This window comes from Mrakia frigida (genome assembly GCF_051309035.1).
Source record: "Mrakia frigida strain ATCC 22029 unplaced genomic scaffold BDY24scaffold_4, whole genome shotgun sequence".
Taxonomy (NCBI): domain Eukaryota; kingdom Fungi; phylum Basidiomycota; class Tremellomycetes; order Cystofilobasidiales; family Mrakiaceae; genus Mrakia; species Mrakia frigida.
Genome location: NW_027481277.1, coordinates 208,754 through 232,124, shown reverse-complemented (window position 1 = coordinate 232,124; position 23,371 = coordinate 208,754). Strand labels below are relative to the sequence as shown.

General features: G+C 55.5%; 8 protein-coding genes across 8 annotated transcripts; 4 read left to right on the top strand and 4 right to left on the bottom strand.

Moving 5' to 3' along the window:
- Positions 1 to 20: 20 nt before the first annotated feature.
- Positions 21 to 1,208, bottom strand: BDY24DRAFT_377820 (uncharacterized protein). Its single transcript, XM_076638827.1, has 5 exons — positions 1,127 to 1,208; positions 830 to 1,026; positions 679 to 702; positions 495 to 606; positions 21 to 397 (listed from the first exon to the last, which is right to left on the bottom strand). The coding sequence occupies exons 1-5, from the start codon at positions 1,170 to 1,172 to the stop codon at positions 222 to 224; spliced, it is 555 nt and encodes a 184-aa protein (XP_076499824.1). The 5' UTR covers positions 1,173 to 1,208; the 3' UTR covers positions 21 to 221.
- Positions 1,209 to 2,096: 888 nt separating this feature from the next.
- BDY24DRAFT_200434 (uncharacterized protein) lies at positions 2,097 to 3,369 on the top strand. Its single transcript, XM_076636457.1, has 2 exons — positions 2,097 to 2,552; positions 2,695 to 3,369. Exons 1-2 carry the CDS (start codon positions 2,390 to 2,392, stop codon positions 3,183 to 3,185), a joined length of 654 nt encoding a protein of 217 aa, XP_076499823.1. The 5' UTR covers positions 2,097 to 2,389; the 3' UTR covers positions 3,186 to 3,369.
- A 590-nt stretch (positions 3,370 to 3,959) lies between these two features.
- On the bottom strand, positions 3,960 to 5,238 carry BDY24DRAFT_377811 (uncharacterized protein). The gene is made up of 3 exons (XM_076638826.1): positions 4,514 to 5,238; positions 4,373 to 4,400; positions 3,960 to 4,236 (listed from the first exon to the last, which is right to left on the bottom strand). The coding sequence occupies exons 1-3, from the start codon at positions 4,907 to 4,909 to the stop codon at positions 3,998 to 4,000; spliced, it is 663 nt and encodes a 220-aa protein (XP_076499822.1). The 5' UTR covers positions 4,910 to 5,238; the 3' UTR covers positions 3,960 to 3,997.
- Positions 5,239 to 6,591: 1,353 nt separating this feature from the next.
- BDY24DRAFT_377807 (uncharacterized protein) lies at positions 6,592 to 8,432 on the top strand. The gene is made up of 5 exons (XM_076638825.1): positions 6,592 to 6,736; positions 6,824 to 7,257; positions 7,340 to 7,703; positions 7,796 to 7,905; positions 8,049 to 8,432. The coding sequence occupies exons 1-5, from the start codon at positions 6,614 to 6,616 to the stop codon at positions 8,386 to 8,388; spliced, it is 1,371 nt and encodes a 456-aa protein (XP_076499821.1). The 5' UTR covers positions 6,592 to 6,613; the 3' UTR covers positions 8,389 to 8,432.
- Positions 8,433 to 8,603: 171 nt separating this feature from the next.
- BDY24DRAFT_377803 (WD40-repeat-containing domain protein) lies at positions 8,604 to 12,198 on the top strand. Its single transcript, XM_076638824.1, has 8 exons — positions 8,604 to 8,649; positions 8,724 to 8,734; positions 8,823 to 9,109; positions 9,315 to 9,971; positions 10,090 to 10,340; positions 10,479 to 10,932; positions 11,051 to 11,162; positions 11,284 to 12,198. Exons 1-8 carry the CDS (start codon positions 8,627 to 8,629, stop codon positions 11,820 to 11,822), a joined length of 2,334 nt encoding a protein of 777 aa, XP_076499820.1. The 5' UTR covers positions 8,604 to 8,626; the 3' UTR covers positions 11,823 to 12,198.
- On the top strand, positions 11,908 to 14,625 carry BDY24DRAFT_200220 (uncharacterized protein). Its single transcript, XM_076636455.1, has 4 exons — positions 11,908 to 12,257; positions 12,398 to 12,855; positions 12,923 to 13,711; positions 13,791 to 14,625. The coding sequence occupies exons 1-4, from the start codon at positions 12,046 to 12,048 to the stop codon at positions 14,495 to 14,497; spliced, it is 2,166 nt and encodes a 721-aa protein (XP_076499819.1). The 5' UTR covers positions 11,908 to 12,045; the 3' UTR covers positions 14,498 to 14,625.
- A 296-nt stretch (positions 14,626 to 14,921) lies between these two features.
- On the bottom strand, positions 14,922 to 20,159 carry BDY24DRAFT_358213 (uncharacterized protein). The gene is made up of 12 exons (XM_076637828.1): positions 19,715 to 20,159; positions 19,133 to 19,561; positions 18,801 to 19,046; positions 18,595 to 18,723; positions 17,455 to 18,510; positions 17,125 to 17,381; positions 16,645 to 17,050; positions 16,045 to 16,560; positions 15,500 to 15,949; positions 15,395 to 15,420; positions 15,205 to 15,321; positions 14,922 to 15,119 (listed from the first exon to the last, which is right to left on the bottom strand). Exons 1-12 carry the CDS (start codon positions 19,793 to 19,795, stop codon positions 15,098 to 15,100), a joined length of 3,735 nt encoding a protein of 1,244 aa, XP_076499818.1. The 5' UTR covers positions 19,796 to 20,159; the 3' UTR covers positions 14,922 to 15,097.
- A 52-nt stretch (positions 20,160 to 20,211) lies between these two features.
- Positions 20,212 to 23,351, bottom strand: BDY24DRAFT_408629 (uncharacterized protein; the record flags this gene model as incomplete). Its single annotated transcript, XM_076642798.1, has 10 exons — positions 22,995 to 23,351; positions 22,439 to 22,908; positions 21,949 to 22,352; positions 21,797 to 21,853; positions 21,663 to 21,736; positions 21,519 to 21,588; positions 21,423 to 21,441; positions 21,127 to 21,339; positions 20,426 to 21,012; positions 20,212 to 20,319 (listed from the first exon to the last, which is right to left on the bottom strand). Exons 1-10 carry the CDS (start codon positions 23,186 to 23,188, stop codon positions 20,212 to 20,214), a joined length of 2,196 nt encoding a protein of 731 aa, XP_076499817.1. The 5' UTR covers positions 23,189 to 23,351.
- Between the last annotated feature and the right edge of the window lie 20 nt (positions 23,352 to 23,371).

Here is a 23,371-nt window from a genome sequence, read left to right as displayed (position 1 = left end):
AGTCGAGAGGTCGCATGTTGTTGTTGTTTTGAATCTCTCGCCTTGCTCCGGGATCTCTAGATACCTCATCTCTCCACCGCTTCACGAGACAAATAATAAACGTTCCATTAACAAAGAGAGAGTCCGAGAAAAACAGCAAGAAAGTCCGAAAAAGCAAAACGAGCGACGCGTCCATGAGCGAGAGTCCCAAACCCTTACTCGTCCTGCACCTCACCCCCAACCTAGACCAGCATCGCCAGCCCCATCGCAGCCGCCAACAATCCTCCCATAACTGCGTTCATCTCGAAGGCTGGACCAGCAGAAGAAGTCGATCCTCCCGTGGAAGCTGAGGCTGCAGCGGAAAGGGTGTTCGTTCCAGTCGAGGAAGCTCGCGCAGAGTTGGAGCCAGCAGTGGTACCTGTAGGGCGAAGAGGTTGGAGAAGAGAAGATCAGCTGGACGTAAGAACGAGAGGTGTAAGCTCGAACAAAGAAGAAAAGCCAGGCGGCCAACTCACTCTGTGAGAAGGGCTGAGAGAGGGAGCTCAAGGCCGTTGCGTTCGGCGCGATGTTGAAGAGACCAGAGGTTGCGTAGATGTCCGTCGAGTTGGTGATGTTGGTGAAGGCGATCTGGAAATGATATAGAGAAGTTGGGGGTCAGCGAGCTTTCGAGTGGAAAGAGAGAGAGAAGCTAGGACGGACAGAGTAGGAAACGGAGAGAGGGACCTGAGCTCAACCAAAACACAGGAAGAAGAGGTCAGCTCTGCTCTTCTCTTTTGCTTCCAGGGGACCCACCACCACATCCGGCATCCCTTAGAGCTCATCTCGTTCAAATCAAACCACAAGAACTCACAGGAGGAAGCACGAAAGTCCTCGATCCCTCCGAAGACTGGACGTTCTGAACAACACCGTAAGCTCCATTGAGGATGCTGGCGTTCTCAGCGACGACGAATACGTTGAAGACGGAAGGATCGTCTTGGGAGGTAGTGCTCCAGGTGACAGTGTTATTTCCAGGAGAGATCCAGTCTCCAGGAGCAGACACAGAGAGGGCTGAAGGAAGAGAGCGGAGGCGGGAAGGGAGGGAACGAAGGTCAGCTTCGACTCGACTGAGCGAGGAAGGAGGGAAGGCGAAGAGCGAGATGAACCTTACCTTTGGAGAAGGGAAGAAGGAGAAGGAGAGGGAGAAGAGATAGCATCGTGCTGAAGAGTTGAGGTTTTAGAGAAGGTTGTGGTTAGGAGGGAAGAGAGGAGAAGGGGAGCGAAGAGGGAAGGCCTCAGGGTGACGCCAAGTCTCGTTCCTGAAAATCAGGGGCGTCGACGACAGAAAGAAAAGTTTCACTCTTCGGAATCTAGAGTCCTTGAAGCAGAGGAAGACTATGGCCAGGTTCATGAAAGAAGGGAAGGAAGGGGAGAGCCAAAAAAGGGAAAGAAAAGCAACTGGTCACGACGCGACTCGCTCTTCATTGAGCGAGTTGTGGGTCGGAGCGACGCGAAAGGTGATAGAAAACAGTGAAATAAACTCTCTCAAGTAGTCTGATGATATCGGTGAAGAGTGGTGGACAGAGAAAGGGCAGCGATGAAGCTGGAAGAGGAAGATGAGTCTCGACGCGTCTCCTCGACCTCCCTTTACATGATCTGTGTCAATTCAATGCTTCGAAACAATCTGAACTCTTAGAGGGATATATTAAGGAGGGAGAAAGGACGTTCTCTCCTCCGTGCCGTCCCTCAGCGTGAGAAAGAACGACGAGCGACGCGTCGAGATTTGCTCCTCACGAAAAGATCGAGCTGATTCTCCCCATTCGCGAGCTCCAGCTGCGACGTCCATACTAGTATCAGCCTGGAGCAACGTCCTCTTTTGACCCGAGAGAGCAAAACCTGCGACAAGTTCGACGACCTTCGACGCCTCCCTTTCGATAGCGAGCCAGACTCCTGCAAGAAGCTCTTCTCCCACAACTTCAATCCGAGCAGGGTTCGTCCCAAAAGGGACGAGCCTTTCGTTTTGGGACGAGATCTGCGAGCTCGTTCCACTTTGGGATGAAAAGGGTTCATCAGGGTCTGTTTCAAGACCACCCTTTCGAGCGAAAGCGAAACCGACCTTTCCCTTTCGAGCTCTGTCAGCACTCGTGTTTCCTCCCATCCACATCTCGCCTCCTCGGGCGTGCCCTCCTCCTTCTTATCTCGTACCACATCTTAACCTTCTTCGTCTACTCTCTCCCTATCCCTTTACACCTCACTGTGCACTCCTTCATCCGGAGCCGTCCACTTCCCCTCCCTTCGCCTTCGCCTCTCCATCAAGTGCACCCTTCCCTTCCTCGTCCCACCTCGGCGCCTCCTCTCACCTCTCCGTCTACAAAGCCCTCGAATTCAACTCTTCCTCTTCTTCCCACCAACCACACCATGTCCTTCGTGTGCGATGCCTGCTACGACAGCCCCGACTTCAAGACGAAATGTGAGCTCGACCTTCCCTTCCTCGCTCTCTTCACCTCTGACCATCTCTCGATTCTTAGACAACAAGGAGAACCATCAAGGCCAGTGCCATATCAACGTCACCGAGTGTAAGGATGCCTACGGAGTCCGTAAGTTGGATATCTCGTTCTTTACTCTTCAAGAGAGGGAGGCGAGCCTCAGACCTCCCCTCCAAGCTCTCGAGCTCACCCTCCTCCCGTCCCTTCCAGCTCTTTGCTGACCTCCTCCTCCTTCTCTCCTCGCTCGACTCAGTCCGCCGAATGGTTCGCCAATCAGATGACCTCTTCTACTGCCCAACCTGCGCTCTCGCCTGTGGAATCAGCAACTTCTTCCGCCCTCACGTCAGCCGCTGCACCTCCCCAGCAGGCTCAGGAATCGGCAAACGCATCCGAGTAGGAGGATTCGCTACCCCCGAGGAAGCTTGTACGCCCAGATCACGAACCTCAGCCTCACCTTCCCCTCGACTCAGCCCAGGGCCCTCCTCCGTTCCAGCACCCTCGCCTTACGCTCGACCAGCCAAACACGTTGTTACGGAGGAGGAGAGACGCCAGAGGAGGAAAGAGGAGGAGGATAGGTTGGATAAGAAGAGGCAGGTGGCTTTGGAGTTTGCTAGGAAGCAGCAGAGGGAGAGAGAGGAAGCGAAGGAGAGGGAGAAGGAGAGGCTGAGGAGGTTGGAGAGAGGGAACGTGCTTGCGGCCGTTGCTGCTGCTCCTCTTCCCATGTTCAAGAAGAGGGTGGTTTGAGAAGCGGACGAGGTGCTTCATGACAGTCTTCAGTAAACCATCAACATACTCAGTAACGGTTCCTTCACGACTTTCGGTCCTCGACTTCAATCGTTCGTTTCGACGCGTCAACTCCTTCCTCCTGTACCAACACTACCAACGCCTTAATTTCTCCTCTCCTCCTATGGGACTCCTTCTTCGAATCTCGGTCACCATCAATCTTCCCTTCGAACTACCTCACGAAGCTTGAGCCGTCGCTCTGCCCTTCCCGAACGCGTCGACCTCCACTCGACCTTCCCCGTCGTTCCAGCTCCAACGCAAGGCCTGTTCTCCTTCTACCTCTTCTCTACGCTCCCTCCTCACGAGAGCTCGAGACCGAGGTGCGACGGATGAATGGGAGTCCTCCAGAAGACGCTAGGATGTGGAGTTCGGTCGAGGTGTGCGGTTTGCGGTTTGGGAGAGTAGCGGAGAGAAGGACGAGGTTCACTACTAGCTTAGCCGATTCGTATTTCGCACGATTCGATTCTTACTTGAACCATCTAGTCGAGGTCTGAAGTAATTGAGATTAGCACGACTGCGAACGAAGAGAAGGAGGAAGGGAGGGGACGCGTTCTCCCTCGGTTAGCTCTTATTCTAGCGTAGCTCGTTGGCATTCTCGTTCCTTTCATATTTCTCCCCATCTTCTAGTTGTATTTGAGTCTTCAGCGGTCTTCTCTTCTATGCCCTTTTTCCCTCAGCGACCAGAACGACAACGAAAACAACGGCGCGTCCTTTCCCTCGACCCCTCTCGCTCTCTTCCAAGATTCCCAAAATCAATCGCACTATGAAAATAACTATAACGTAGGTCTAGCAGGTCCTCCACCCCACTCCTCATCCATCACCCTGAACACTCTCACTTCTCCGCTCACGAGATCTCCGAGGTTGAACTGTCCCTGTCGAGTCAGAGGGGAGCCGCCGACGTTGGACTGAAGAACCTTGATGGGAGCTCCTCCGACGCCCGTCCATTCTTCGATGACTACAGCGGTATGACCGGTTTCTGGGGTTCCGGCGCTGGAGGTTGTGGAGGATCCGTCTGTGGGAGGAAAGGGGAGGAGGGAGGAGAGAGGTCGGCGAAGGGGAGAGAGGAAAGAGCGGAGGAAGGAGGAGAGAGGTCGGCGAAGGAGAGAGAGGAACGAGTAGAGGAAGAAGTAGGAGGAACAGAGACAAACCGGAGTACATCGTTTTGAAGGTTGCGTACTATCGAAAGAAAGGAAATCATACCGAAAAGAGTCAGCAAAAGACATCCTCTCGCGAGACGCGTCGCCGCCGACCCTTCTTCCTCGTCTCTTCTCGTCCTCGTTCAGACTCACCACAAACTGCAACACATCCCCCCTCCTCACCTTCCTCTCCAACCCCCACCCAATCTTTCCCTCCAAATTCACATAAACCACCTCCCCAAACGCATGCTCAATAGCCTCCGCCAACCCTTCATGCTCCCCTCCCGTCTCCTCCTTCAACTCTCTCCCAACCTCCTTGATCGCCTGATCGGCCAAGTCCCAACACTCCCCTCGTCCAACCTGCGTGCCTTCCTTCCCTTCACACCATCTCGCTATCCTCTCTCCATAACAGGCACTCGCTTCTTCCAGCTCTTCCATCGTTCTCCTTCGAGGCGGATCCGTCTGGATCTGCTCGATCCTAGGCGACGAAGCGGAGACGCCGTTCCCCCAAGAAATGGTAACGAACGTTCGGCTCCGATCTCCATACATGATTCCGAGGTTGAGGAAACTGGGTCCTCCGCCGGAAGAGAACTGAGCGGAAGCGGCGGGACGACCGTTTCGGATGGAGAGGATGGATTCGGGGAGGGTGAGAGGTTGACGGGAGAACCAACCTGTTGAGATAGCGAGGTCTTCGTTGGTTAAGGGTTGAGCGTTAGGATTGGGATAGATGGAGGTCGAAGTTAACGGTGGAGGGGTTTCGGGACGAGGAGGAGGTTTGGGGAGGGCGGAGGGAGGTGGGAGGTTGGGTTGACGACGAGGTGGTGGAGGTGGGTTAGAGGAGGACGCTAGAGTGGGCGCGTGAGCTGGAGAGGGGAGTCGGGTTGGTATGGGTGGGACGGAGACGGAGAGGGTGGTGGTGGGTTGATGAGAGGAGGTCGAGTTCGAGCGAGGACCGGAGGGAGGGAGACGTCGAGCGACGGGAGGAGGCGGCGCTGGGTTCGACGAGTCTTCTCCTCCGCTGGTTTCGACGTTGCTGCTTGGACGACGAGGTGGTAGTCGAGGTGGGAGACGAGGAGGTTGGGGAGGTGTCAAGGAAGAAGTTTCTTGATGATCTGGAGACGATTCGTGCGACCGGGGAGGAGGGATGGTTTCTGAACGATTCGAACTCGACGAGGACGACATCGCCGAGGGGAGTTTGGGACGAGGTTTGAGAGGAGGAGGACCTGCTGAAGACGAGTCGGAGGGAGACGGGGTAGGTCGATGGGCTGGAGGTGCTGGCGACTTCGCGGGAGTGGGATGAGCGACGGAGGATGGTCGAGGGACGAGAGCCGGACGCGACGAGGAAGCAGGAGGAGGAGGAGCTCCTGAGACCGACAATCCTCTTCCATTGAGAGCGGCCATCCTATCCTTCAGGGAAGTGAACACTGGCTCGTCCTCCGCTGTATCCGTAGGTGCTGCTGCTGGAGAAACGTCTCTCGACGCGGGTTTGAGAGGAGGCGCTGTCGACGCCGAGGCTGAAGAAGAGGAGGGTCGGGATGGAGGAGTCCAGTTTCGAGATATGGGAGGATCCGAAGGAGCGGTAGATGGGAAGGTCCTGAAAGAGGAAGCTGGAGGAGCTGGTTTAGAGTGAGGATCTGGCGAGGGATTGGAGAAGGGAGGAGGCGATGCCGAGGCAAGGGAGTTGAGGAGCTTGGAAGGTTCTTTTGAAGGCGGGAGAGTCGAAAATTGTGGTCGAGAGGAAAGAGGAACGGGAGGAGGACCTGAGGGTGGTAGAGTGGGTGCTGGAAGTGGAGTAGGTGTAGGGGTATACTGTTAGAAAAGGGAAGAAAGGAGGAGGAGGAGGTTCGTGTGAGCTCGACCGTTTTCCTTCTTTCCTCCAAGCTGGCTCTCCCTTGACGCCTTAACGTCCTTCAACTACTCAGTCAACGAGATCAGCAAGGAAAGACTAAGACTTATTCACTCACATCTTTAAGAATCGAGAAATACGCTTGAGGAACGTTCCCTTCCTCCTCCATCTCCGTTCCATCCTCCGCCAGCTTCCTCGCTTTCCACCATTCTCCAGCCGCTACAACCTCCAGAACGACGAGTACAGCTCCTTTGGTGAAGACGAGATCCTCTGGGTAAGTCCCCTTGTACGAGAATTTGGCTTTGACGTAGAAAGGCGGGGAGGAGGACATCGGCGTTGAAGGAGAAGAAAGAGAAGGAGTTTCGAGCCCACCTTCAAACGATCACCTTCTTTCTTTCGCTCTCGCCATGTCCAACACAACAGGTCGACCCGAGGATACCTTCCACACCATCGAACAACACGCTCAGGTTGCTTGCTTCTACTGTGCGAAAAAGCCAGATCATCAGTTGTCTGCCTGCTCGAGATGTGCCGTTCGTCTTCTGTCCGCGTCCTCCTCCCTCTCTCTCTCCCTCCCATCTGAAGCTCATATCTTCCTTCCTTCTTTCGTTCGCTCACAGAGAGTCTCCTACTGCAATGCCTCTTGTCAATCCTCCGACTTCTCCGTCCACAAACGAATCTGCAAGATCTGGAAGGAAGTCCGAAGCGACCTCACACCCTCCTCCTCCTACCCCACCCTCACCAACTTCCCTCCAACCTCCTCCGACCTGAACAACGTCATGAGATCCATGTCCGTAGATATGATGGGTCCTCTCATGGTTCGTTTGGGGCAAAGGGGAGGGATGGTGGCGAACTACCTCGTCTTCTCGGAGAGCAGATGCTCCCGATGTTTGAAGGTTGGAGGATTGGGAGCAAAGAAGCTGGAAGGGTGTAGCGATTGCGTGGTGAGATGGTGTGGGGAAGAAGCGTGTAGAGGAGCGGTGGAGAAAGAGCACAAGGAGAGTGGGATGTGTAGGAGGCTGAAGGAAATCGCAGAGGACGAGTTGGTGATTCGGTTCGTCGAGTTTCCCTTGCTTCCCTCTCTTCCTTCTTCGTGAGCTGATCACCACTCTATCACGTTGTATCCAACTCTGCAGATCTTTCGAACTCTCCCCGGAGAGCCATGGTCCCGGATCCTGTCCCGTCTGGGCTCCTCGACGAGTCCTTCGCGCTGAAACTCCTCTCCCTCCCGACTGGACGTCGTACCTCAACTCCGTCCGAGACGTCAGTCTCGCAACCCCAGCAGCCGAACGAGTTATGGTCCAGCACTCCCTCTCTATCCCTCTCACCATCGTCGCCTCCATCGCCAGGTTCGGACTCCTCTCCAAGTTTTCGAACCCGAAGGACCTCAAAACCCTCACGGTTCATCTCATCGGTGCTGAGACCAAGTACGAGATCGCGTGTGTTGGGATGGCGTACGAGGAGATTTCTCATCTTCTGCCAGGAGTGAAGGATTTGAAGGTGGGTTTTGCTTCTTCTCGTGCATCCGACGCGTCGAGCTCTTCCTTCCCCGAAACTGACTTTCGAACCCTTCGCTCTGCCTGCTCTGCTAGATCGTGCTCGTTGGACCCTCGGTTGGAACGGATCCTACGGACGGAATGGACATGGACTGCTGTCCCAGCTGTAAGAAAGGAGGAAGGACTCGATCTCTCGCCATTCATCCGTGAGCCTCAACACTTCTTCTCTTCTCCTTGACCCCTCTCCGACCACCGCCTTCTCTCCCTCCTTCCCTTCCTTTACTCATACCTCTTCTTCTGTTCTCTTCCTCTCTTTTCTTCCTTCCTCCCTTCCTCTCGTCACCTCCAGAACAACCTACCACGACTTCCTCCGCTCCCGTCGTCCCTCCCCTCCCGCCGACCTCGCCATCGCCTTCAACTCCGGCTGCCACGAGGAAGCCGCCAACTGGTCCCCTACCGTCGCTGCTCTTCTCGCCAACCGAACTCCGAGTGTGTTCACGTCCTTCAACGAGACGGAGGCGAAGGAAGACGCGAAGGTCATTGCCAGGAAGGCGGGAGCCGGGATCGAGTGGCTTTGGAGGGAAGAGGTGAACGCGTGGAAGTCAGGGAGGAGACATTTCGATTTGTTCTCGGGTGGGGAGGCGATTTGGAGTGAGAATGGGTACTGGTTGGGGTTCAGAGGAGTTTGAAGGAGGAGAGGCGACGCGTCGGGGAGGGGTTTGATTTTAGGCCATTTTTGCTGTTTTTTTTTTTGGCCTACCATTTGCTCTCGTATACTCTTTAGAGATCTCATGCTTCCTAATACCCCCGAGCTCGTAAGGATCTTGAAGGGGAGGAGAGGAGGGAACCCCTCATCAGGCGAAAGAAATTCGAGAAGCTCAACCTCTTCCCTTCCTCCCAACGTCCAGCACACCCCTTCCTTCAGCCATGGCGACAGCTTCTTCTTCCTCGTATGTCTCTTCGCGCTCTACCGCTCCCTCTCGAGACTTCAACTAATCTCTACCTTTTCTTCCTCTCCCTACAGAGCTCCCTACTGTTCGTCTCTCCCTCCCTCCTCCCAAATCCTTTCCCTCCCTTCCCTTCCCTTTCGAGCTCACCCTCGCTTCTTCTCTCCTTCCCGCAGACGTCGTGAATGGAGCGCCCGGTCAATCCACCATCCCCGCCTGGTTAACCCAACGATCCAAGAACAAGAAGGGCAAGAAGAGAGCGAAGACGGAACGGACGCTCGGTCATGTCGAGCTCATCCAGCACTTTGAGTTCCCAGAGGCTTCCCTCAAGATTCGAACAACACCGGACGGTCACCACGCTATGGCGACGGGAGTCTACAAGCCTCAGATCAGGGTGTACGATTTGGATCAGTTGACGTTGAAGTTTGAGAGGCATACGGATCAGGAGAATGTTGATTTCATGGTCAGTACACGAGCGAGCTTTGCGTTGAGTTTCGAGGGTTCGTTGGAGGTTGTTGGGGGTTGAGAAGGGTTGTAGAGGCTTGGGAGGATGTTTAGGCTGGAGGTGGGAATGCTGGAGCAGTTCCGCATTGATCTTGGGAGCTCCAACGAAGGAAGGAAGGGAAGAAAGAGAGCTGACCTTTCTCAAACCTCCTTCCTTCTCACAGCTCCTCTCCTCCGACTGGACCAAATCCATCCATCTCCAAGCCGACCGACACATCGATCTCCACACTCAAGGAGGACTCCACCACCGAACTCGAATCCCTCACTTTGGTCGTTCCCTCGCTTACCACACCCCTTCCTGCGACGCCCTCATCGGAGCCTCAGGCTCAGACGTCTACCGACTCAACCTCGAACAAGGAACCTTCATGTCCCCCATCGAGATGCAACGCGGAACAGCAGGAGTCAACGCCATCGACGTCAACCCTCGTCACGGACTCTGGGCCTTCGGAACCGAACGAGGAGAGGACGGAGGATGCGTCGAGTTCTTTGATCCTCGAGCTAGGAATCGGATAGGACTGTTGGCGATGCCCGTGGAGCAGTTGAGGCCGTTGACTAGTGTGGTGTCGGAGTTTGACTTCAAGCCTCTGGCGGTGACGGCGTTGAGCAGCAAGATGGACGGGTTGAGTTTGGCCGTGGGGACGTCGACGGGACACACGCTGCTGTACGATCTGAGGAGTCCGAAGCCGTTTGCGTTGAAGGATCAGGGATACGGGTTGCCGGTGAAGAAGGTTCAGTGGATTGAAGGGGGGCATAGGGTTGCGAAGGAAGGATTGGTGGCGAGTGCGGACGCGAAGGTGTTGAAGATCTGGGATAAGGAAGAGGTGAGTCTCTCTTCTATATTTCCACGCCCCACGACTTCATAACTCGTACGACGCTATACAGCTCGTTACTTTCCTTTCTCAACGGCTGACTCTGTTCTCTTTTTCGTTCTTCGCTCAGCCAACAACCAACTTCACCTCCCTTGCTCCTCCAACGAACCTCAACGACTTCCACCACCTCCCCGGATCTGGAATGATCATGGTCGCCAACGAGGGAGTTCACATGACTACCTACTACGTTCCTCAACTCGGTCCTGCCCCCAAGTGGTGTTCGTTCCTCGACAACGTCACCGAGGAGATGGAGGATCACCAGGGAGGAGGTCTCTCGAACTACAACGACTTCAAGTTCGTCGAGAAGGCAGAGCTCGCTTCGTGAGTACTATCTCTACCACTTCGATCTACTCTACTAGGTTCCTTAATCGTCGAGGAGTCGCTTTGAGACGAGCGGGTCGAAGCTCGAACCGATCCAGCGACGTGAGCTTACCTCTCCTTCTTTCTCCCTTTCCTCAGTCTCGGTCTCGACCACCTCGTCGGAACCCCCACTCTCAAACCCTACATGCACGGATACTTCGTCTCCCTCAAACTCTACGACGCCGCTCGTCTCGTCGCCAACCCTTTCGCCTACGCCGAGCACCGAGAACGACTCGTCAAGGAGAAGCTCGAGAAGAAAGCCGAGTCGAGGATTCGAGCCAGGAGGGAGGACGTCAAGGTCAAGGTCAACAAGGGTCTCGCCGAGAAGGTCAAGAAGGACGAGGAGAGGCGGAACGCCAAGAAGCTCAAGCAGGCTTCGTCGAGGAAGGAGGGAGAGGAGGGAGAGGGAGATGCGGAGGAGGTGGACGAGCAGGGGCCTGGAGAGAGTTTGCTCAAGGATCCACGATTCGCTGCTGTTTGGACCAACCCGGACTTCGAGGTCGATATGGGAAGCAGGGAGTTCTTGCTCAAGAACCCGGTGGCGGCTCCTGTGGTGAGTTTCCTTTCAATTCCGGTTTCGTCTTCTCGTCGACGCGTCTGGCTCGACTTCGAAGAGCAAAGGAGAGCTTCTTGAACTGATCACTTTTGTTCTTTGGCTTCCGTCTCATCAGCGTGGCAAGACTGCTGTCGAGGAGGAGGAGGACGAGTCGGATCGACGCTCATCGGATCCCGACGACAGCGAGAGCGAAGGAAGCGAAAGCGAGGATTCGGACGCTGCAGGAGGTTCGTTCTTTCACCTCCTCTTCGTTCTTTTGCCTCTTCACCATCCTCGGCCCGTCTATACGTCGTTTACTGATCTTCATCTCTCCTCGTCGACTTCTCGTTCCTCCCTTTATCCCTTCAGAGCTCTCCGCCTTCGACCCTCGAACGATGCCCAAATCCCAAAACCCCATGTACCGACCCCTCCCTCAACCTCAATCCGGTCCCCGTCCCAAACTCGTCGCCATCCCCTCCGATCTCGAACACTCCTCCCGAGCTCCCATCGCCTCCTCCTCCAAACCTACCACCTTCGGTCAAAGGATCAAGTCTCAAGCTCGTTCTGGAGCCTCTTCCTCGAAGGACGACGACCCTTCCGCCGCCTACTCCAAGGGAGTCATCTCGCAGAAGCATCTCGGTGGAGGAGCCATGGAGATGTCGTTCGTTCCTCAGACGGCTCCGAGAAGGAACAACAAGGGAGCCGAGGCGGAGGGGATCTTGGACGACGATTACGACGAGAAGAGGGAGGAGCGAGAGGCTGCGAGGGAGAAGAAGAAGAGTGGAGTGGAGGAGTTTGGAGCTGGGTTGGAGAAGGGCGGGAGGGAACCGGAGGACGATGTTCAGGGGAGGCAGAAGAGGAGGACGGGTGGAAGGATGGCGAGTGGGAACGTGTTCAGAGGGCTTTAGAATGGCTGCTGTTTTTGTTTGCGCTCACTTTTGGCTTTCGATATCATCTACGATCGTTCAGCGGACCATCTTGGCTCTTTGAAGAGTCCTTAGGCTTCGAAAGCGATGGAAGAGGAAGGACCGACGCAGGGGAGGAAAGGTGGTGAGCTCGACGATTTCGAAGTCTCCTCCAAACCATCACCACCCTCCCTTCAGAACTCCAAGAAAATTTCGTCGGCTCACCATGGGAGACATCTGGTCTTACTCCTTCCGATCTCATATCGATCAAGATTCAGAAGACGAAGAGGAGGAGGACATGGTGGAGAAAGAAGAAGGGAAGGGAGGAGGAGGGGAGGAGAAGAAGAAGTTCATGAGTCGAGAAGAGGAGGAGCTATCGCTTCTGGATCTGGGAGGAAGAGCAGACGAGTCTCAGCTGGTCATTAAAGAGACGCCATGGTGAGTACTGTCGTCTTCTTTGCTCAGGAATGTCGAGCTGGACGTGAAGAAGGGGCGGGCAAGAGGCGTCGTAAGGAGACGAGCTCACATGCCTTCCTCCTCCTCCTTTCCTTTTCTCCCCCCCCCCTCAACCTTCCCAGGACCATCGCAGCTTCCAGAGCTCTTCCGAAAGGAGATCGTCCTCCAAAACCCACGTCTAATCCCAAGAAAACGACTTCCAACCCTCCTCCTCCTCCTCCAAAACCGTCCTCCACCTCGACCTCCCTCCCTTCGAAACAGCTTCCCTCGAACCATCAGTCGACCTCTTCTCATCCTCCTTCCAAACCAAAGAACATAACAGTCGAAGTCAATTCATCTCCTCCATCCTCGTCGTCCTCCAAGAAGCGTTCCTCTGGATCTTCCTCCACCGAGATCGAGACGCATACACCCCTCCCTCCTGCTCAACCGAAGCTCAAAGGAGACTCTGCTTCGACGAGTCAGTCCGAGGCTTCTGGATCGAAAAAGAAGAAGAAGAAGTCTTCAGGATCTTCCGACTCGGTCGAGGTCGTTCCTGCGAAGAAGGTCACGTCGGGAGGAAAGATCTCGTTTGGGAGGATCCGTGAGTCGCGTCTCCCTTTCTTCACTCTCCATTCGTCTCGCTAATCCGAACCTTGTTTCTCTTTCAGCTGCTGGAGCTACCGCCGACTCGAACTTCCCGATCCTTCAAGCCTTCGAACATCAAGCGAAGAGGAAACCTCCTCGAGTTCGAACTCCGAATCCACCAACTCCTCCTCCAGCAGCACCTCGCCCCGTCGTTGTCGAAGCACCCAAGACCTCCAAGAAGCTCAAAACTCTCAAGCATCGCTCTCCTCTTCCCATCTCTTACTACAATCCGACCGATCGAAGACAGCCCACCATCAAAGCGACCGTTCCTGCTTCTTCTCCTCGTCGCTCAATCGTCGAGAACCCTTCGCCCGTCGAGCGTCGCTCTCACACGCCTCCTCGACCCAAAGGACCTCCCACCTCCATCACCTCGTCATCTCCTGCTTCTTCCAATCACACGTTCCGTGAACCTCCCCGATCTCGTCGTCCTCTCCCGCAACGCGTCGAAGTGGAAGACGACGAACCGTTCGAAGAAGCCCCTCCTCCTCCATCTTCTCTTCTTCCCGACGAAGAGCCCTTCTCCGAGGACCAGACGTTTGAACACACTCCTCTTCCTCCGCCTTTTGCTGTCTACTACGTCCCCGGGATCGAGCCTCTCCAACAACGTTCGCCAGACACTCACTCTACGCACGGAGAGGACGAGCAGCTCGAGAACGAGCCCGGACGAGGAGGAGCAGTCGATTGGAGTCAGCAGAGACTGTATGACGGAGGAGAGATGGTTCAGAAGAAGAGGAAGTTTGGATCGTCGAAATCGACGGAGGGTTGGAAGGAAGTCGGAGAGGTTCAGGAGGGCGCACCGTCGAGGTTGAGTTGTGAGTCTCGACGCGACCATTTCGCTGGATTGGGTGACGCTAAGCTGACAACGACTTCGCCTCTTATTTGGACCTCCAGCTGCATCTTCGACGTCAACTTCGAGAGGAGGGAAACGACGATCCACCTTCAAACCTCTCATCCCTTTCGTTCCTCCTCCTCCTCCACCTCCTCCTCCTCCTCAGCCCTCGTTTAACCCTCCCTCTCCTCGTCACCGACAGCCTCCTCCTCAGTACGAACACTCAGCATACTCCCATCCCGCCTTCAAATCAGATCGGGACGATTCTCCTCCCGTCTGGTCAACCCTCCCTCCGCCGAAGAAGAAGAAACTCGATCCTCAAGGAGTCACTCAACTTGGACGCTTCCGTCTTCCCTCGTTCGTTCCTGCGCCTCCCTCTTCGTCAGGATCTCGAGCATCGTTGTTCAAGAGATCGGAATCACCTCCCGCCTCCTCTCGTTCCTCCAACCCAAGCGGCGACCCATCGGGAAGGAAGATCACTCTCTGGGCTCCTCCTCCTCCCAGATCACCTTCCTCCTCCGTCTTTGCCTACGCTCCTCCTCCCATGAGACTCAAGAACGCTGCCGGAGACTTCCTACCTGGCGTCACCACCCCTCGAGACGAGTCGCCTTCGCCGCCGCCTCCTCCTCCTCCTCGACGCGTCGCAGCTCAACAAGGAGGACGATCGTTCCATCAGCCGTCGTCCAGAGGATGGAAATCGAACCGTCATCAACAGCATCATGAGGAGTACGAGGTTCAGGGAGCAGAGGAGACGTCGGGTTTTTGGTAGGGAGGCTTCGAAGAGGAGGAGGAGTCTCGTCGTCGTCTTTTCCTCCTCCTCGTCGTGGGTCGTCGTCCTCTCCCTCTTCTTCCTCATCCCCACCTGCACCCCCCTTTCGACCATCAACATCCGCGCCTCCTTCTCCTTCCTTCAAACCAGCCCAAAGCACGAACCACGCTCCTCCTCTCGACGACTTCAATCCCTCTCCTCTCACTCTCTTCCTCTCCCTGACCTACCCCGACCAAGAGCAGTACCGAAGATCCGTTCAGTCGCTTGAGAGGAGACTTGTGAGACAGGAGGGTGGGGTTGGGGCGAAGCTGGAGGGCGAGGAGGAGGAGGAGGAGGGGTTTTCGAAGGTCTGGGTGAAGGAGGAGATGAAGGATCGGGTTGAGTTGTTGTTGGTTGAGAGGTTCTGTTGATCTGGGTTTCGATCGTTTTGCTTTAGCTGTCTTTGATATGTCATGTCGTGTTCTCGTCTAAACAAGATCGGGCGTTTTGCATATAGATAATAGAACAAAGAGAAACGTGAAACCGACCACCGAAACGAAACGGAGAAGGAGGAGCAGACGAAGGTATCAACGTGAGAGGGAGAAGAGAGGCAGGTCTAGTTTAGAAAGAGTATACGATGACCCTACGAGGCGAAGGAAGGAAGAAGGAGAAGAAGTCAGTCGCGGTCGAACGGAGAAGAGAGAGAGAGCCGAAAACTCGGAACTCACCCGTCCTTCATGCTAGCATCGACGGTAGGCACACCCTCGATTCCATGACCCGAGAGGAGAAGGGAGACGTCTGATTCGCGTCCGAAGGTGGCGAGGATGAGACCGGATTCCTTGACGCTGAAGGGGTAGAAACACACGGGGTCAGAAGGAGGCTCGAACAGAAGGGATCGCACGCGCGTCGAGAACTCACGAGTAGATGAGATGAGGGACTTGGGCCTGCAGAGTCACCAAAGGGAGAGATAGTCAGCACTTTGAAACGAGGAGAAAGCAGCCACACGAACAGGAGCCGACTCACAATCAGCGTCGCATCCAACATCACTCCCAACAAGTTGTTCGCCTTCGCGAACTTGACCGCCTCCCTCACGCTCATACACCTCTTGTCGTCCTCCTCGTCCACCCCGGCCTCCACCAGCACTCCCTCCCCGCCCCTGTACCTCGACAGCCCGCAGTAGGACGCAAAGAAGACGGCGTAGTTGGGTTGCTTGAAGTTGATGAAGGACGAGACGTTGGGATCGAAGCAGGAGAAGACGATCTTTCGATTCCGACCGGAGGAGGCTGTTGGGGTAGAAGATGGTTGGAGATGAGAGGAGGTGGTGGTGGTGGCCTTTCCGGCTTCGTAGATGACTTGGAGGACGGAGTCGACGAAGGAGTTGATCTCGAGGACGTTGTTGAACCCGAGACGGAGGGTGTCGTTCTTGGAAGTGTACCGGAGTCCGATGTTGACGCCGAGTTTGAGAGGGAGGGTCTACGAACAAAAACGGGCGAAAGAAGATGTTAGTTCTGAGGAGCGAAAGAGAAACGAGGAGAAGGAGAGAGATCCGACGCGGTTCCCGAACTCACCGAAAGCACCGTCTCCAGCGAGCTCATCGACCCTTCGATCGTCCTGAACCAATCCGAAGCACTCGAATGCTCATCCAGCATCCCCCTCTGATCCTCCAACGTCTTCTCCTGACTCGTCGCCAACGCCTCGAACTGCTTCGCCGTCACGTCGCACACTCCCAACTGGAACCCTCCTATCGGCAACGCCCATTCGGAGAACACCATCGGGACCAGATCCTTCGTCACCTGAACGATGATGTTGACGTACTCTCCCGAGAGAGAGGTAGAGGTGACGAGTCCGTTCTCGGTGTTGGCTCCGTGGGAGAGCGGGGGAGGAGGAGGAGCGATGGATCCGGTGAGGAGAGGGGAGGAGGTAGCGACCGAGAGGGGACGGTGAGGTTGGAATTGACGACCGTGATCTTGGGAGAGACCCGAGAAGGTGGGGACGGTGGTGGACTTCCAGTAGGTTTCGACGCGTCCTCCGATTTCGAGTTGGACGCCGATGAAGGGTCGAACGACAGAGAGTTCGAAGGCGACCTGGGCGAAGAAGACGAGAGGTTCAGAGTCAGTTTTCGCGTCCTCAGAGTGATTGGCGACGAGGGAGTCAAGGAGATTGCTCACCTCTCCGATAGTCTTGAGGTTATGATCCAGCAACGGTGCGACGAAGCTCTGATGGCTCTTGATCTGATCGAACGCGGACGGCAGAACGACGGCCTTCCCGATGAGTTTGCTTCCGAACGTAGGGTAGAGCGAGAAGTCGAGCGAGAACGAAGGGAGATTCTCTGCTGCGACCTGGAAGCTGAAGACTTCTCGTTCGTCGGCGAGAGGGAGGATGACGGAGTGAGGTATCGACGTGACGTCCGGTTTCGAGGTCATGACGAGCTTGAGGGAGGACCAGGACTGGAGGTGGTGATTCGAGTCGGAGGATCCGTAGAGTTTGACTGCTGGGATAGGATAGCCGTTGAGGGAGGAGGAGCGGGAGAAGGGGTGACCGAGGGAGAGTTGGACGAGGCAGCGTTTGTCGAGGCTTCGAGGGAAGGAAGAGAGAAGGTGATGGATCAGCAGGGCGACGAGACCTCGATAAAGAGAAGGCGAGCTCACTAGTTGTGTCCGTAGACCTGAAGAGGAACGATAGGAGGAGGAAGGGAGAGGGAAGGGATGAGATCGCCGTCTCCGTTCATCGGGTCGTCGAGGTCGAGGTCGTCGAGTCCAGCGTCCGAGCTCGGGGACAGCGAGGTCGCCTTCGTTGCCGTCGTAGGAGTTCCGAGGAGAGGCTGCTTCCCTTTAGCTGACATCCCGAGCTTGTTGACGGTGACGATGGCTCCAGCCTTGAGAAGAATTTCGATCGATCCGACGTGCTGAGAGAGAGAGAAACGAAGAAAAGTCAGCGAGAGCGACAGAAAGCGATTCGAACGAAGATGAAAAACTCACTCCGTAGTAGGCAGCATAGAAAAGAGGCGTCTTCCCATACTCGTCCGTCACGTTCACGTCGCACCCAGCCTCCACGAGCACCTTCACACAGAGGACGTGACTCGACGCGTCTCCCGTCGCCGCATGGAAAAGCGGCGTCCACTGGTTGTACTTGTCCGCTCGATCCTTCCCTCCAGCAGCAGGTCCTCCTTCCTCCACCAGCAGCTTGCAGATCTCGGCGTGTCCCTCCCTAGCCGCGAGATGCTGAGGATAGAGTCCTTCGCTGTTGGGGATGACCTTCGCTCCTTTTCTCAGGAGAAGCCTGGCGACCTCCTCGTGTCCGTTCTGGCAGGCGAGCGAGAGAGGGATGAGGTCGTTCGAGACGGCTGTGGGTTCGATGATGGAGGCGGAGGACGCTCCGGAGCCGTCGAGGAGGATCTTGACGCAGTCGATCTGACCGTTGACGATGGAGTGGATGAGAGGAGTGTAGCCGTCCATGTCGACTGCTGAAGGATCCGAGTTGACCGAGAGGAGGTAGGAGACGAGGGAGGAGTGACCGAAGATGGTAGAGTAGTGAAGAGGAGTTCGATCGTAGGCGTCTCGTCGTCCGACGTCCAGTCCTCTCGCAACGCAATGTCGAGCGAAGGAGATGCTCCCGGAGATGGCTGCGTCGTGAAGGAGCGTTCGAGCGTTGATCCCACCGACGGAATCCCAGCTCAACCCGTCCCCGATGACTCCGACGACGTCGTCAACGAGATCCTCCGACACCTCGAGAGCTCCCTTCCAGAGGATCCGTTCGGCGTCGACCTTGTTCTCCTCGAACCTCCTCGCGTCCTCGAGAGCTCGACCGAACGCTGGGAGGATGATGTCTCGATCTCCTGTGGCGATGGAGTTGGTGAGATCCGATTCGAGGTCCGAGAGTCCGTTGAGAGGCGAGTTGACGGTGACGATGTCGAACTCGAGACGACGGTCGAGGGAGTCGGGGAACTCGAAATCGATCTCGTCGTGGAGTCCTTCGTTCTCGTTCTCGAGGTCGAGGAGGTTGGCGGCGACGATGTCGGAGAGTTTGGCGATGAACTGCATTTCCAAACCAGATACTGATCAGCTCGAAGCTCAGAACGAGCGAAAGGAAGGGAGAAAGGAAAGAAGAGAAGAGCTCACCTCTCGGTTGAAACAAGGCTGAACCTCCACCTGCCTCTCGAGGTACAACTCCTTCGTATTGCTCTTACTCCTCTTATCCCACTTCTTCAAGATCTTCCTGAACCCGATCGCGTTGATCTCGATGAATTGCTGGCAGACGATGAACCAACAAACCGAACGAAGTCAGCTCGGCGCCCTCCTCTCCTCTCTTCAGTCCTTCAACTCACCTGAAGTTTACTCAGATCCTTCTCGAACACCCTCCACCCTTCCTCCAAAGCCTTCCACTCGGCTCGCCTTCCTCCTTCCAACCCGCTCCCTCCTGATCCTCCTCCTCCTCCTCCTCCTCCGCTGAGAAGGCCGGAACGTTGATCTCCTCCTGGACGAGACGAGCGGATGAGTCGTTTCCGATTCGAGAGGAGCGTGAGCAGTCGAAGGCGGAGGTCTCGTTCTTTTTGGAGGTAGAAGGCGTTGATCTAGCGTAAACAGAGGAAGGACAAGGGAAAGCGAGTCAGCTCAGGATGAACAAAAAGAAGACGACGTTTGGTCGAGTCGACCTCACCTTCTCAATCTCCCTCTCCAACTTGAAGAAGAACACGGTCCTATGAGCTCTCAACGTCTCTCCTTCATCGCTCCTCCCCGTCCCAACTCCAGCCATATCCGAGAAGAACCCATCCTGCCTCGCTCCTCCTCCATCGCCGCCTCTCGAGGTCGCTCCGAATCCAGGCGTGGGAGGGGTCGTTCCAGGAGGCAGAGGACCGTCCTCCTCCTCGTCCAGCTCAAGCGGCGGTAGAGGCTCTGTTTGACTCAGAGGAGGTGGGAGGGAAGTTTCTCCTAAAGGTGAAGCGTTGGATAGGTAGGTTGAGGTGGTTGAGGAGGAGGTGAGGGAAGCGGACGAGGAGGGAGTAGGGAAAGGAGGTGCGGGGCGGATGTCTGCTACGAGAGCGGCCAGTTCAGAAGCGGGACGGTTGGCGACGAGGGAGTTGATGATCTAGATTAAACAAAGCGAACGAGAGAAGAGAAGGTAAGCTCTTGAAAGAAGAGGTTTCGGGTAGAAGAGGGAGAGGGAAGGACGAGGAACCAACAGATGGAATCCCTCTTCCTTCACCGAACAAGAAGTAGACAAGACGTAGAGGAGACGTACCTTCTTCAAGAACTTGTAGTTCATATAGTAAGGACCCCATCCTGGGATCTGAAGACTCTGGATCTGTTTCCCGAACTTCATGAGGGCCGACGAGAGCGAGGGAAGGAAGGAAGGGAGCTAGAGGAGGAGGAGGAGGAGGAGGAGGTTGAGCTTGAGCTCTGTCTTCTTGTTTCCCTTTGGATCGATTCCGTTGCTGTTCTCGAGAGGATAATGATAGTGTCGTCGTGTGTCGAGCCGGAGAGCGAGGAGTAAAAAAAGGCGAGATGGCTGTCGTTTTGGGTTGGAGATCTGTCTCTCCTTCCTCTCCTCCTCAACGAGTTGAGCTCGACTTCGATTGCCTCGCGGCGCAGGCGAGGAGCGAACGTGGGCGGGTCTGTCTCGCTCCCTCTTTTTTCCTCCTTTCTGTTCCGAAACCGAGAAAGAGAGACGCGAAGACATGTAGATCCTTTTCAATGGATCCTAAACAAAGAGAAAGAGAAAATCCTCCCGACCTTGGACTACTTCTTCAGCAGCCACCCTCCCAGCCCACCCACGTTCTCCTTCGCGTTCGATTTCTTCTTCTTGTTCAAGGTCGTCGTCGACTTCTTCCCAATCCCTTCTCGCTTCTGTCCAAACCCGAAAAAAGAAAGGGAAGAGGAAATCAAAAAGGGTTAGCGTTCAGTTTGAAATCAGGACGCGTGGAGAGAAAGAGGAGGAGAAAGGAGAACGAACCGAACCACTTGACGACGAAGAAGCGACGGAACCAACGGTTTCCTCCTGAAGAGCCTTAGCGATATGCCAATCCTGATGCTCTCCCTTGACGCGGTCGAGTTCCGAGTGGGAAGGGATGGGGAGGATCTTGGAGCAGTCGGGACAGGTCCAGGTCGCGTCCGAGATCGAAACCTCCTCGTCGTCGTCGTTGTCGTCCGAGGAAGGTCGAGGTCGATCGTTCTTGAGCTTCTTCGACGACGACGATGTAGACGGTGTCGAAGATCCAGCAACAGCGTTCCTCTCCTCATCCAGCTCCACCTCCTTCCTCTTCCCAACCTTCGCACTCGTCGACGCACCACTCCTCAAGAACCCTTCAATCCCTCTCTGCCCTTCCTCCCCTCTCTCCAACCCCGTGAACCCCAACGCGAGATTGATGATCCTGATGGGTTTCGTTCCCGGTTTGAGACTCGAGTTGCTGGCGAGGATCTCTCCGAGGAGACGCGTGGCGATCTTGAGGATGGGACCGTCGGGGGAGAGGGGACGATGGAAGGGGAAAGGGAGTTGTTTGGATTTGTTGGAGGAGCCGGCGTTGTTGTGATGAAGGTCGGCTGTGCAGACGACGCGCAGAAATAAGGGGGGAAGGGTAGGAAGAAGGGTCAGGTTGAGACAGAAAAGGAGGAGAAACGAGCGAGGACAGAGGAACGAAACCGAAGGGTGCTCACCTTCCCTCCACGACAGAACCAAAGTCTTAGGCCAAACCCCACTCCCTTGCTCCCCCGTCTCCCCATCGGACGTCTCTCCTCGAGCTTCCTTGAGTCGACCGACGAGCTCGACGCACAGGACTCGAAGCCACGGTTGACCTTGCTCGAGAGCCGTGAGAGGAGGTCGCATGTTCTTGGATGCTAGCATCGATTTGGCGAGGGACTTCTCCTTGACTGATCGAAGAGAAACGAAACTTAAGAGGTCAGAAGGGGGGAGTTGGGGAAGAAAGGAAGAAAAAGAGACGAGCAGGACGAACCTTCGCTGTGGTCGATTCCCTGTTGGCGAAAGAAACGAGAACAAGAGAAGATCAGCTACGGGTCTCCAGCTGAGCGTAACGATGAAGTGTACTTACTCTGAGAATGTTATAAACCCAAAGGGACTCCTCCCCGAACTTCCTCTGCATCTCCTCCAACGAGACGGACCTGTTCGAAGGAAATGGATCAGCACCTCGTTCTGTACTTCTCACAAAGCCCGAGCTCGTCGCTAGTACACTCACAGAAGATCACCAACGGTAGCAGCTCCGTACTCGTTCGCAATCGCGTCTCCCAACTTCCCTCCGAGGAATCGAATCTAAAAGACGAGCAAGTCAGCTCGACGCGTCTGTCCTCCCATCCTCCCGTTCGAACTCACCTTCTGGAAAGCCATCGGTCTCAGGAATCTCGAAACGGCTGACGTCCTCAGTACCGTCTATTTTCCAACCAAACCAAAAAGAAGAACCAACCATCAGCGATTCGAGCTCGATCCAAACGAAGCAGAGCGAGGAGGACGCGACCCCAACTCACCTGAGCTCTAGGCTTCTTGTACGCCGAGCACACCTTCGCCAAAATCTTGTTATGACTAATCCCCGCACTCGTCGTGTATCCCAACTCCTTCTCAACCTCTCCTCTCACGCGTTCCATCACTTCTCCACCGAGCCAGAGGGCCACGTCCGACCAGCCGTTGCCCTCCCTTCCACCTCCTCCTTCCTCCGAGTCCGAGCTGGGATCTTTAGGAGGTGGAGAGATGGGTGAAGGAGGAATCCCCCATTCGGACGATTCCCAATCGAGTTTGGGAGCTGGAGGGAGAGGAGTGTCGAGGCCGAGAGGGGAGTTGGGCGGGAGGATGGAGAGGTGAGGGTAGCGGGTGAGGAGGAGGTTTCGGATCGGGAGGCTCAGGTCGAGGTAGGCTTCGTCGATGGAGGCTTTTTCTGTGGAAGGAGAACCGAAATAACTGGGTGAGTTTGGGAAGGGAGAGGAGAGAGAAGAAGGGCGACGAGACGAGACGAGAACGAACCGATCTCTCCCTCCGGAACGCAACGCTGGAAGATCTTGATGATTTTCTGAGACTCCTTTCGATACGGTTCAAGCGAGACCTTGTGCGTCGTGATCTGAGGGTTCTCGTGGTACTTGGGTTCGTCCTCTCCGTCCTTGAGGGTTGCGACGTGACAGGCGATGAGTTCCGGACATCTCTTTCGAGCTTCCATGATCTGGCACACCAAATAACTCTCAGCGGGGGAGAAGAAGTGAGGGAAGGGGGAAATCGTTAGTGAGGAAAGACTGACGTTCATATGTCGAGTGATCCCAAACGCTCTCGCAGGGTAGTTGATGGCGATGAGACCTTGCCACTGCTGCACGGCGATCGGAACCGTCTTGTCGAGACCTAGACGAACTCCCTCGAACTGAGCGTAGGCGGCATCGACGTCGCAGTGTCCGATGACTCGAAGGGGGTTGGAGGGAGTCAGGCTTTGAGGAGAGAGGAGGTGTCTGGATCAGGAGTCCGTCGCGTTCAAAGGAGAGAGGGTCAGCTTTCGAGCTCTGCTTCGCGAGGTTGTAGAACTTCCTGGGCTTACCGGTAGGTGACGATCGCATCTGGAGGGTACTCTTTATCGAGTTCGTCGGCGACGGGAGGTGGTGAGGAGGGTGGGAGAGCTGAGGTTGAAGCAACAGGAACAGGAGGAGGAAGGGAAGGAGAAGGACGTTGAGCTTCCTCGTTTTGGAGCGGTGGAGAGGAGCGTGGAGGAGGAGGTTTCGCTGGAGAGGACATCGAATCCAAACGAGTCTGAGGGAGAGATCAAGGTGTAGCCAGTCGAGAGTCGGAGTCCAAGAAGAGAAAAAACTTCCTAGAAAGAGATTGAAGCGGTTGAAGGTCAAAACTCCGATGACATCGTCGATTTCGAACCCCCTCCTCTTCCTTTCTCCCTCCCAACGCTCACTCCCTCTTCAAGAA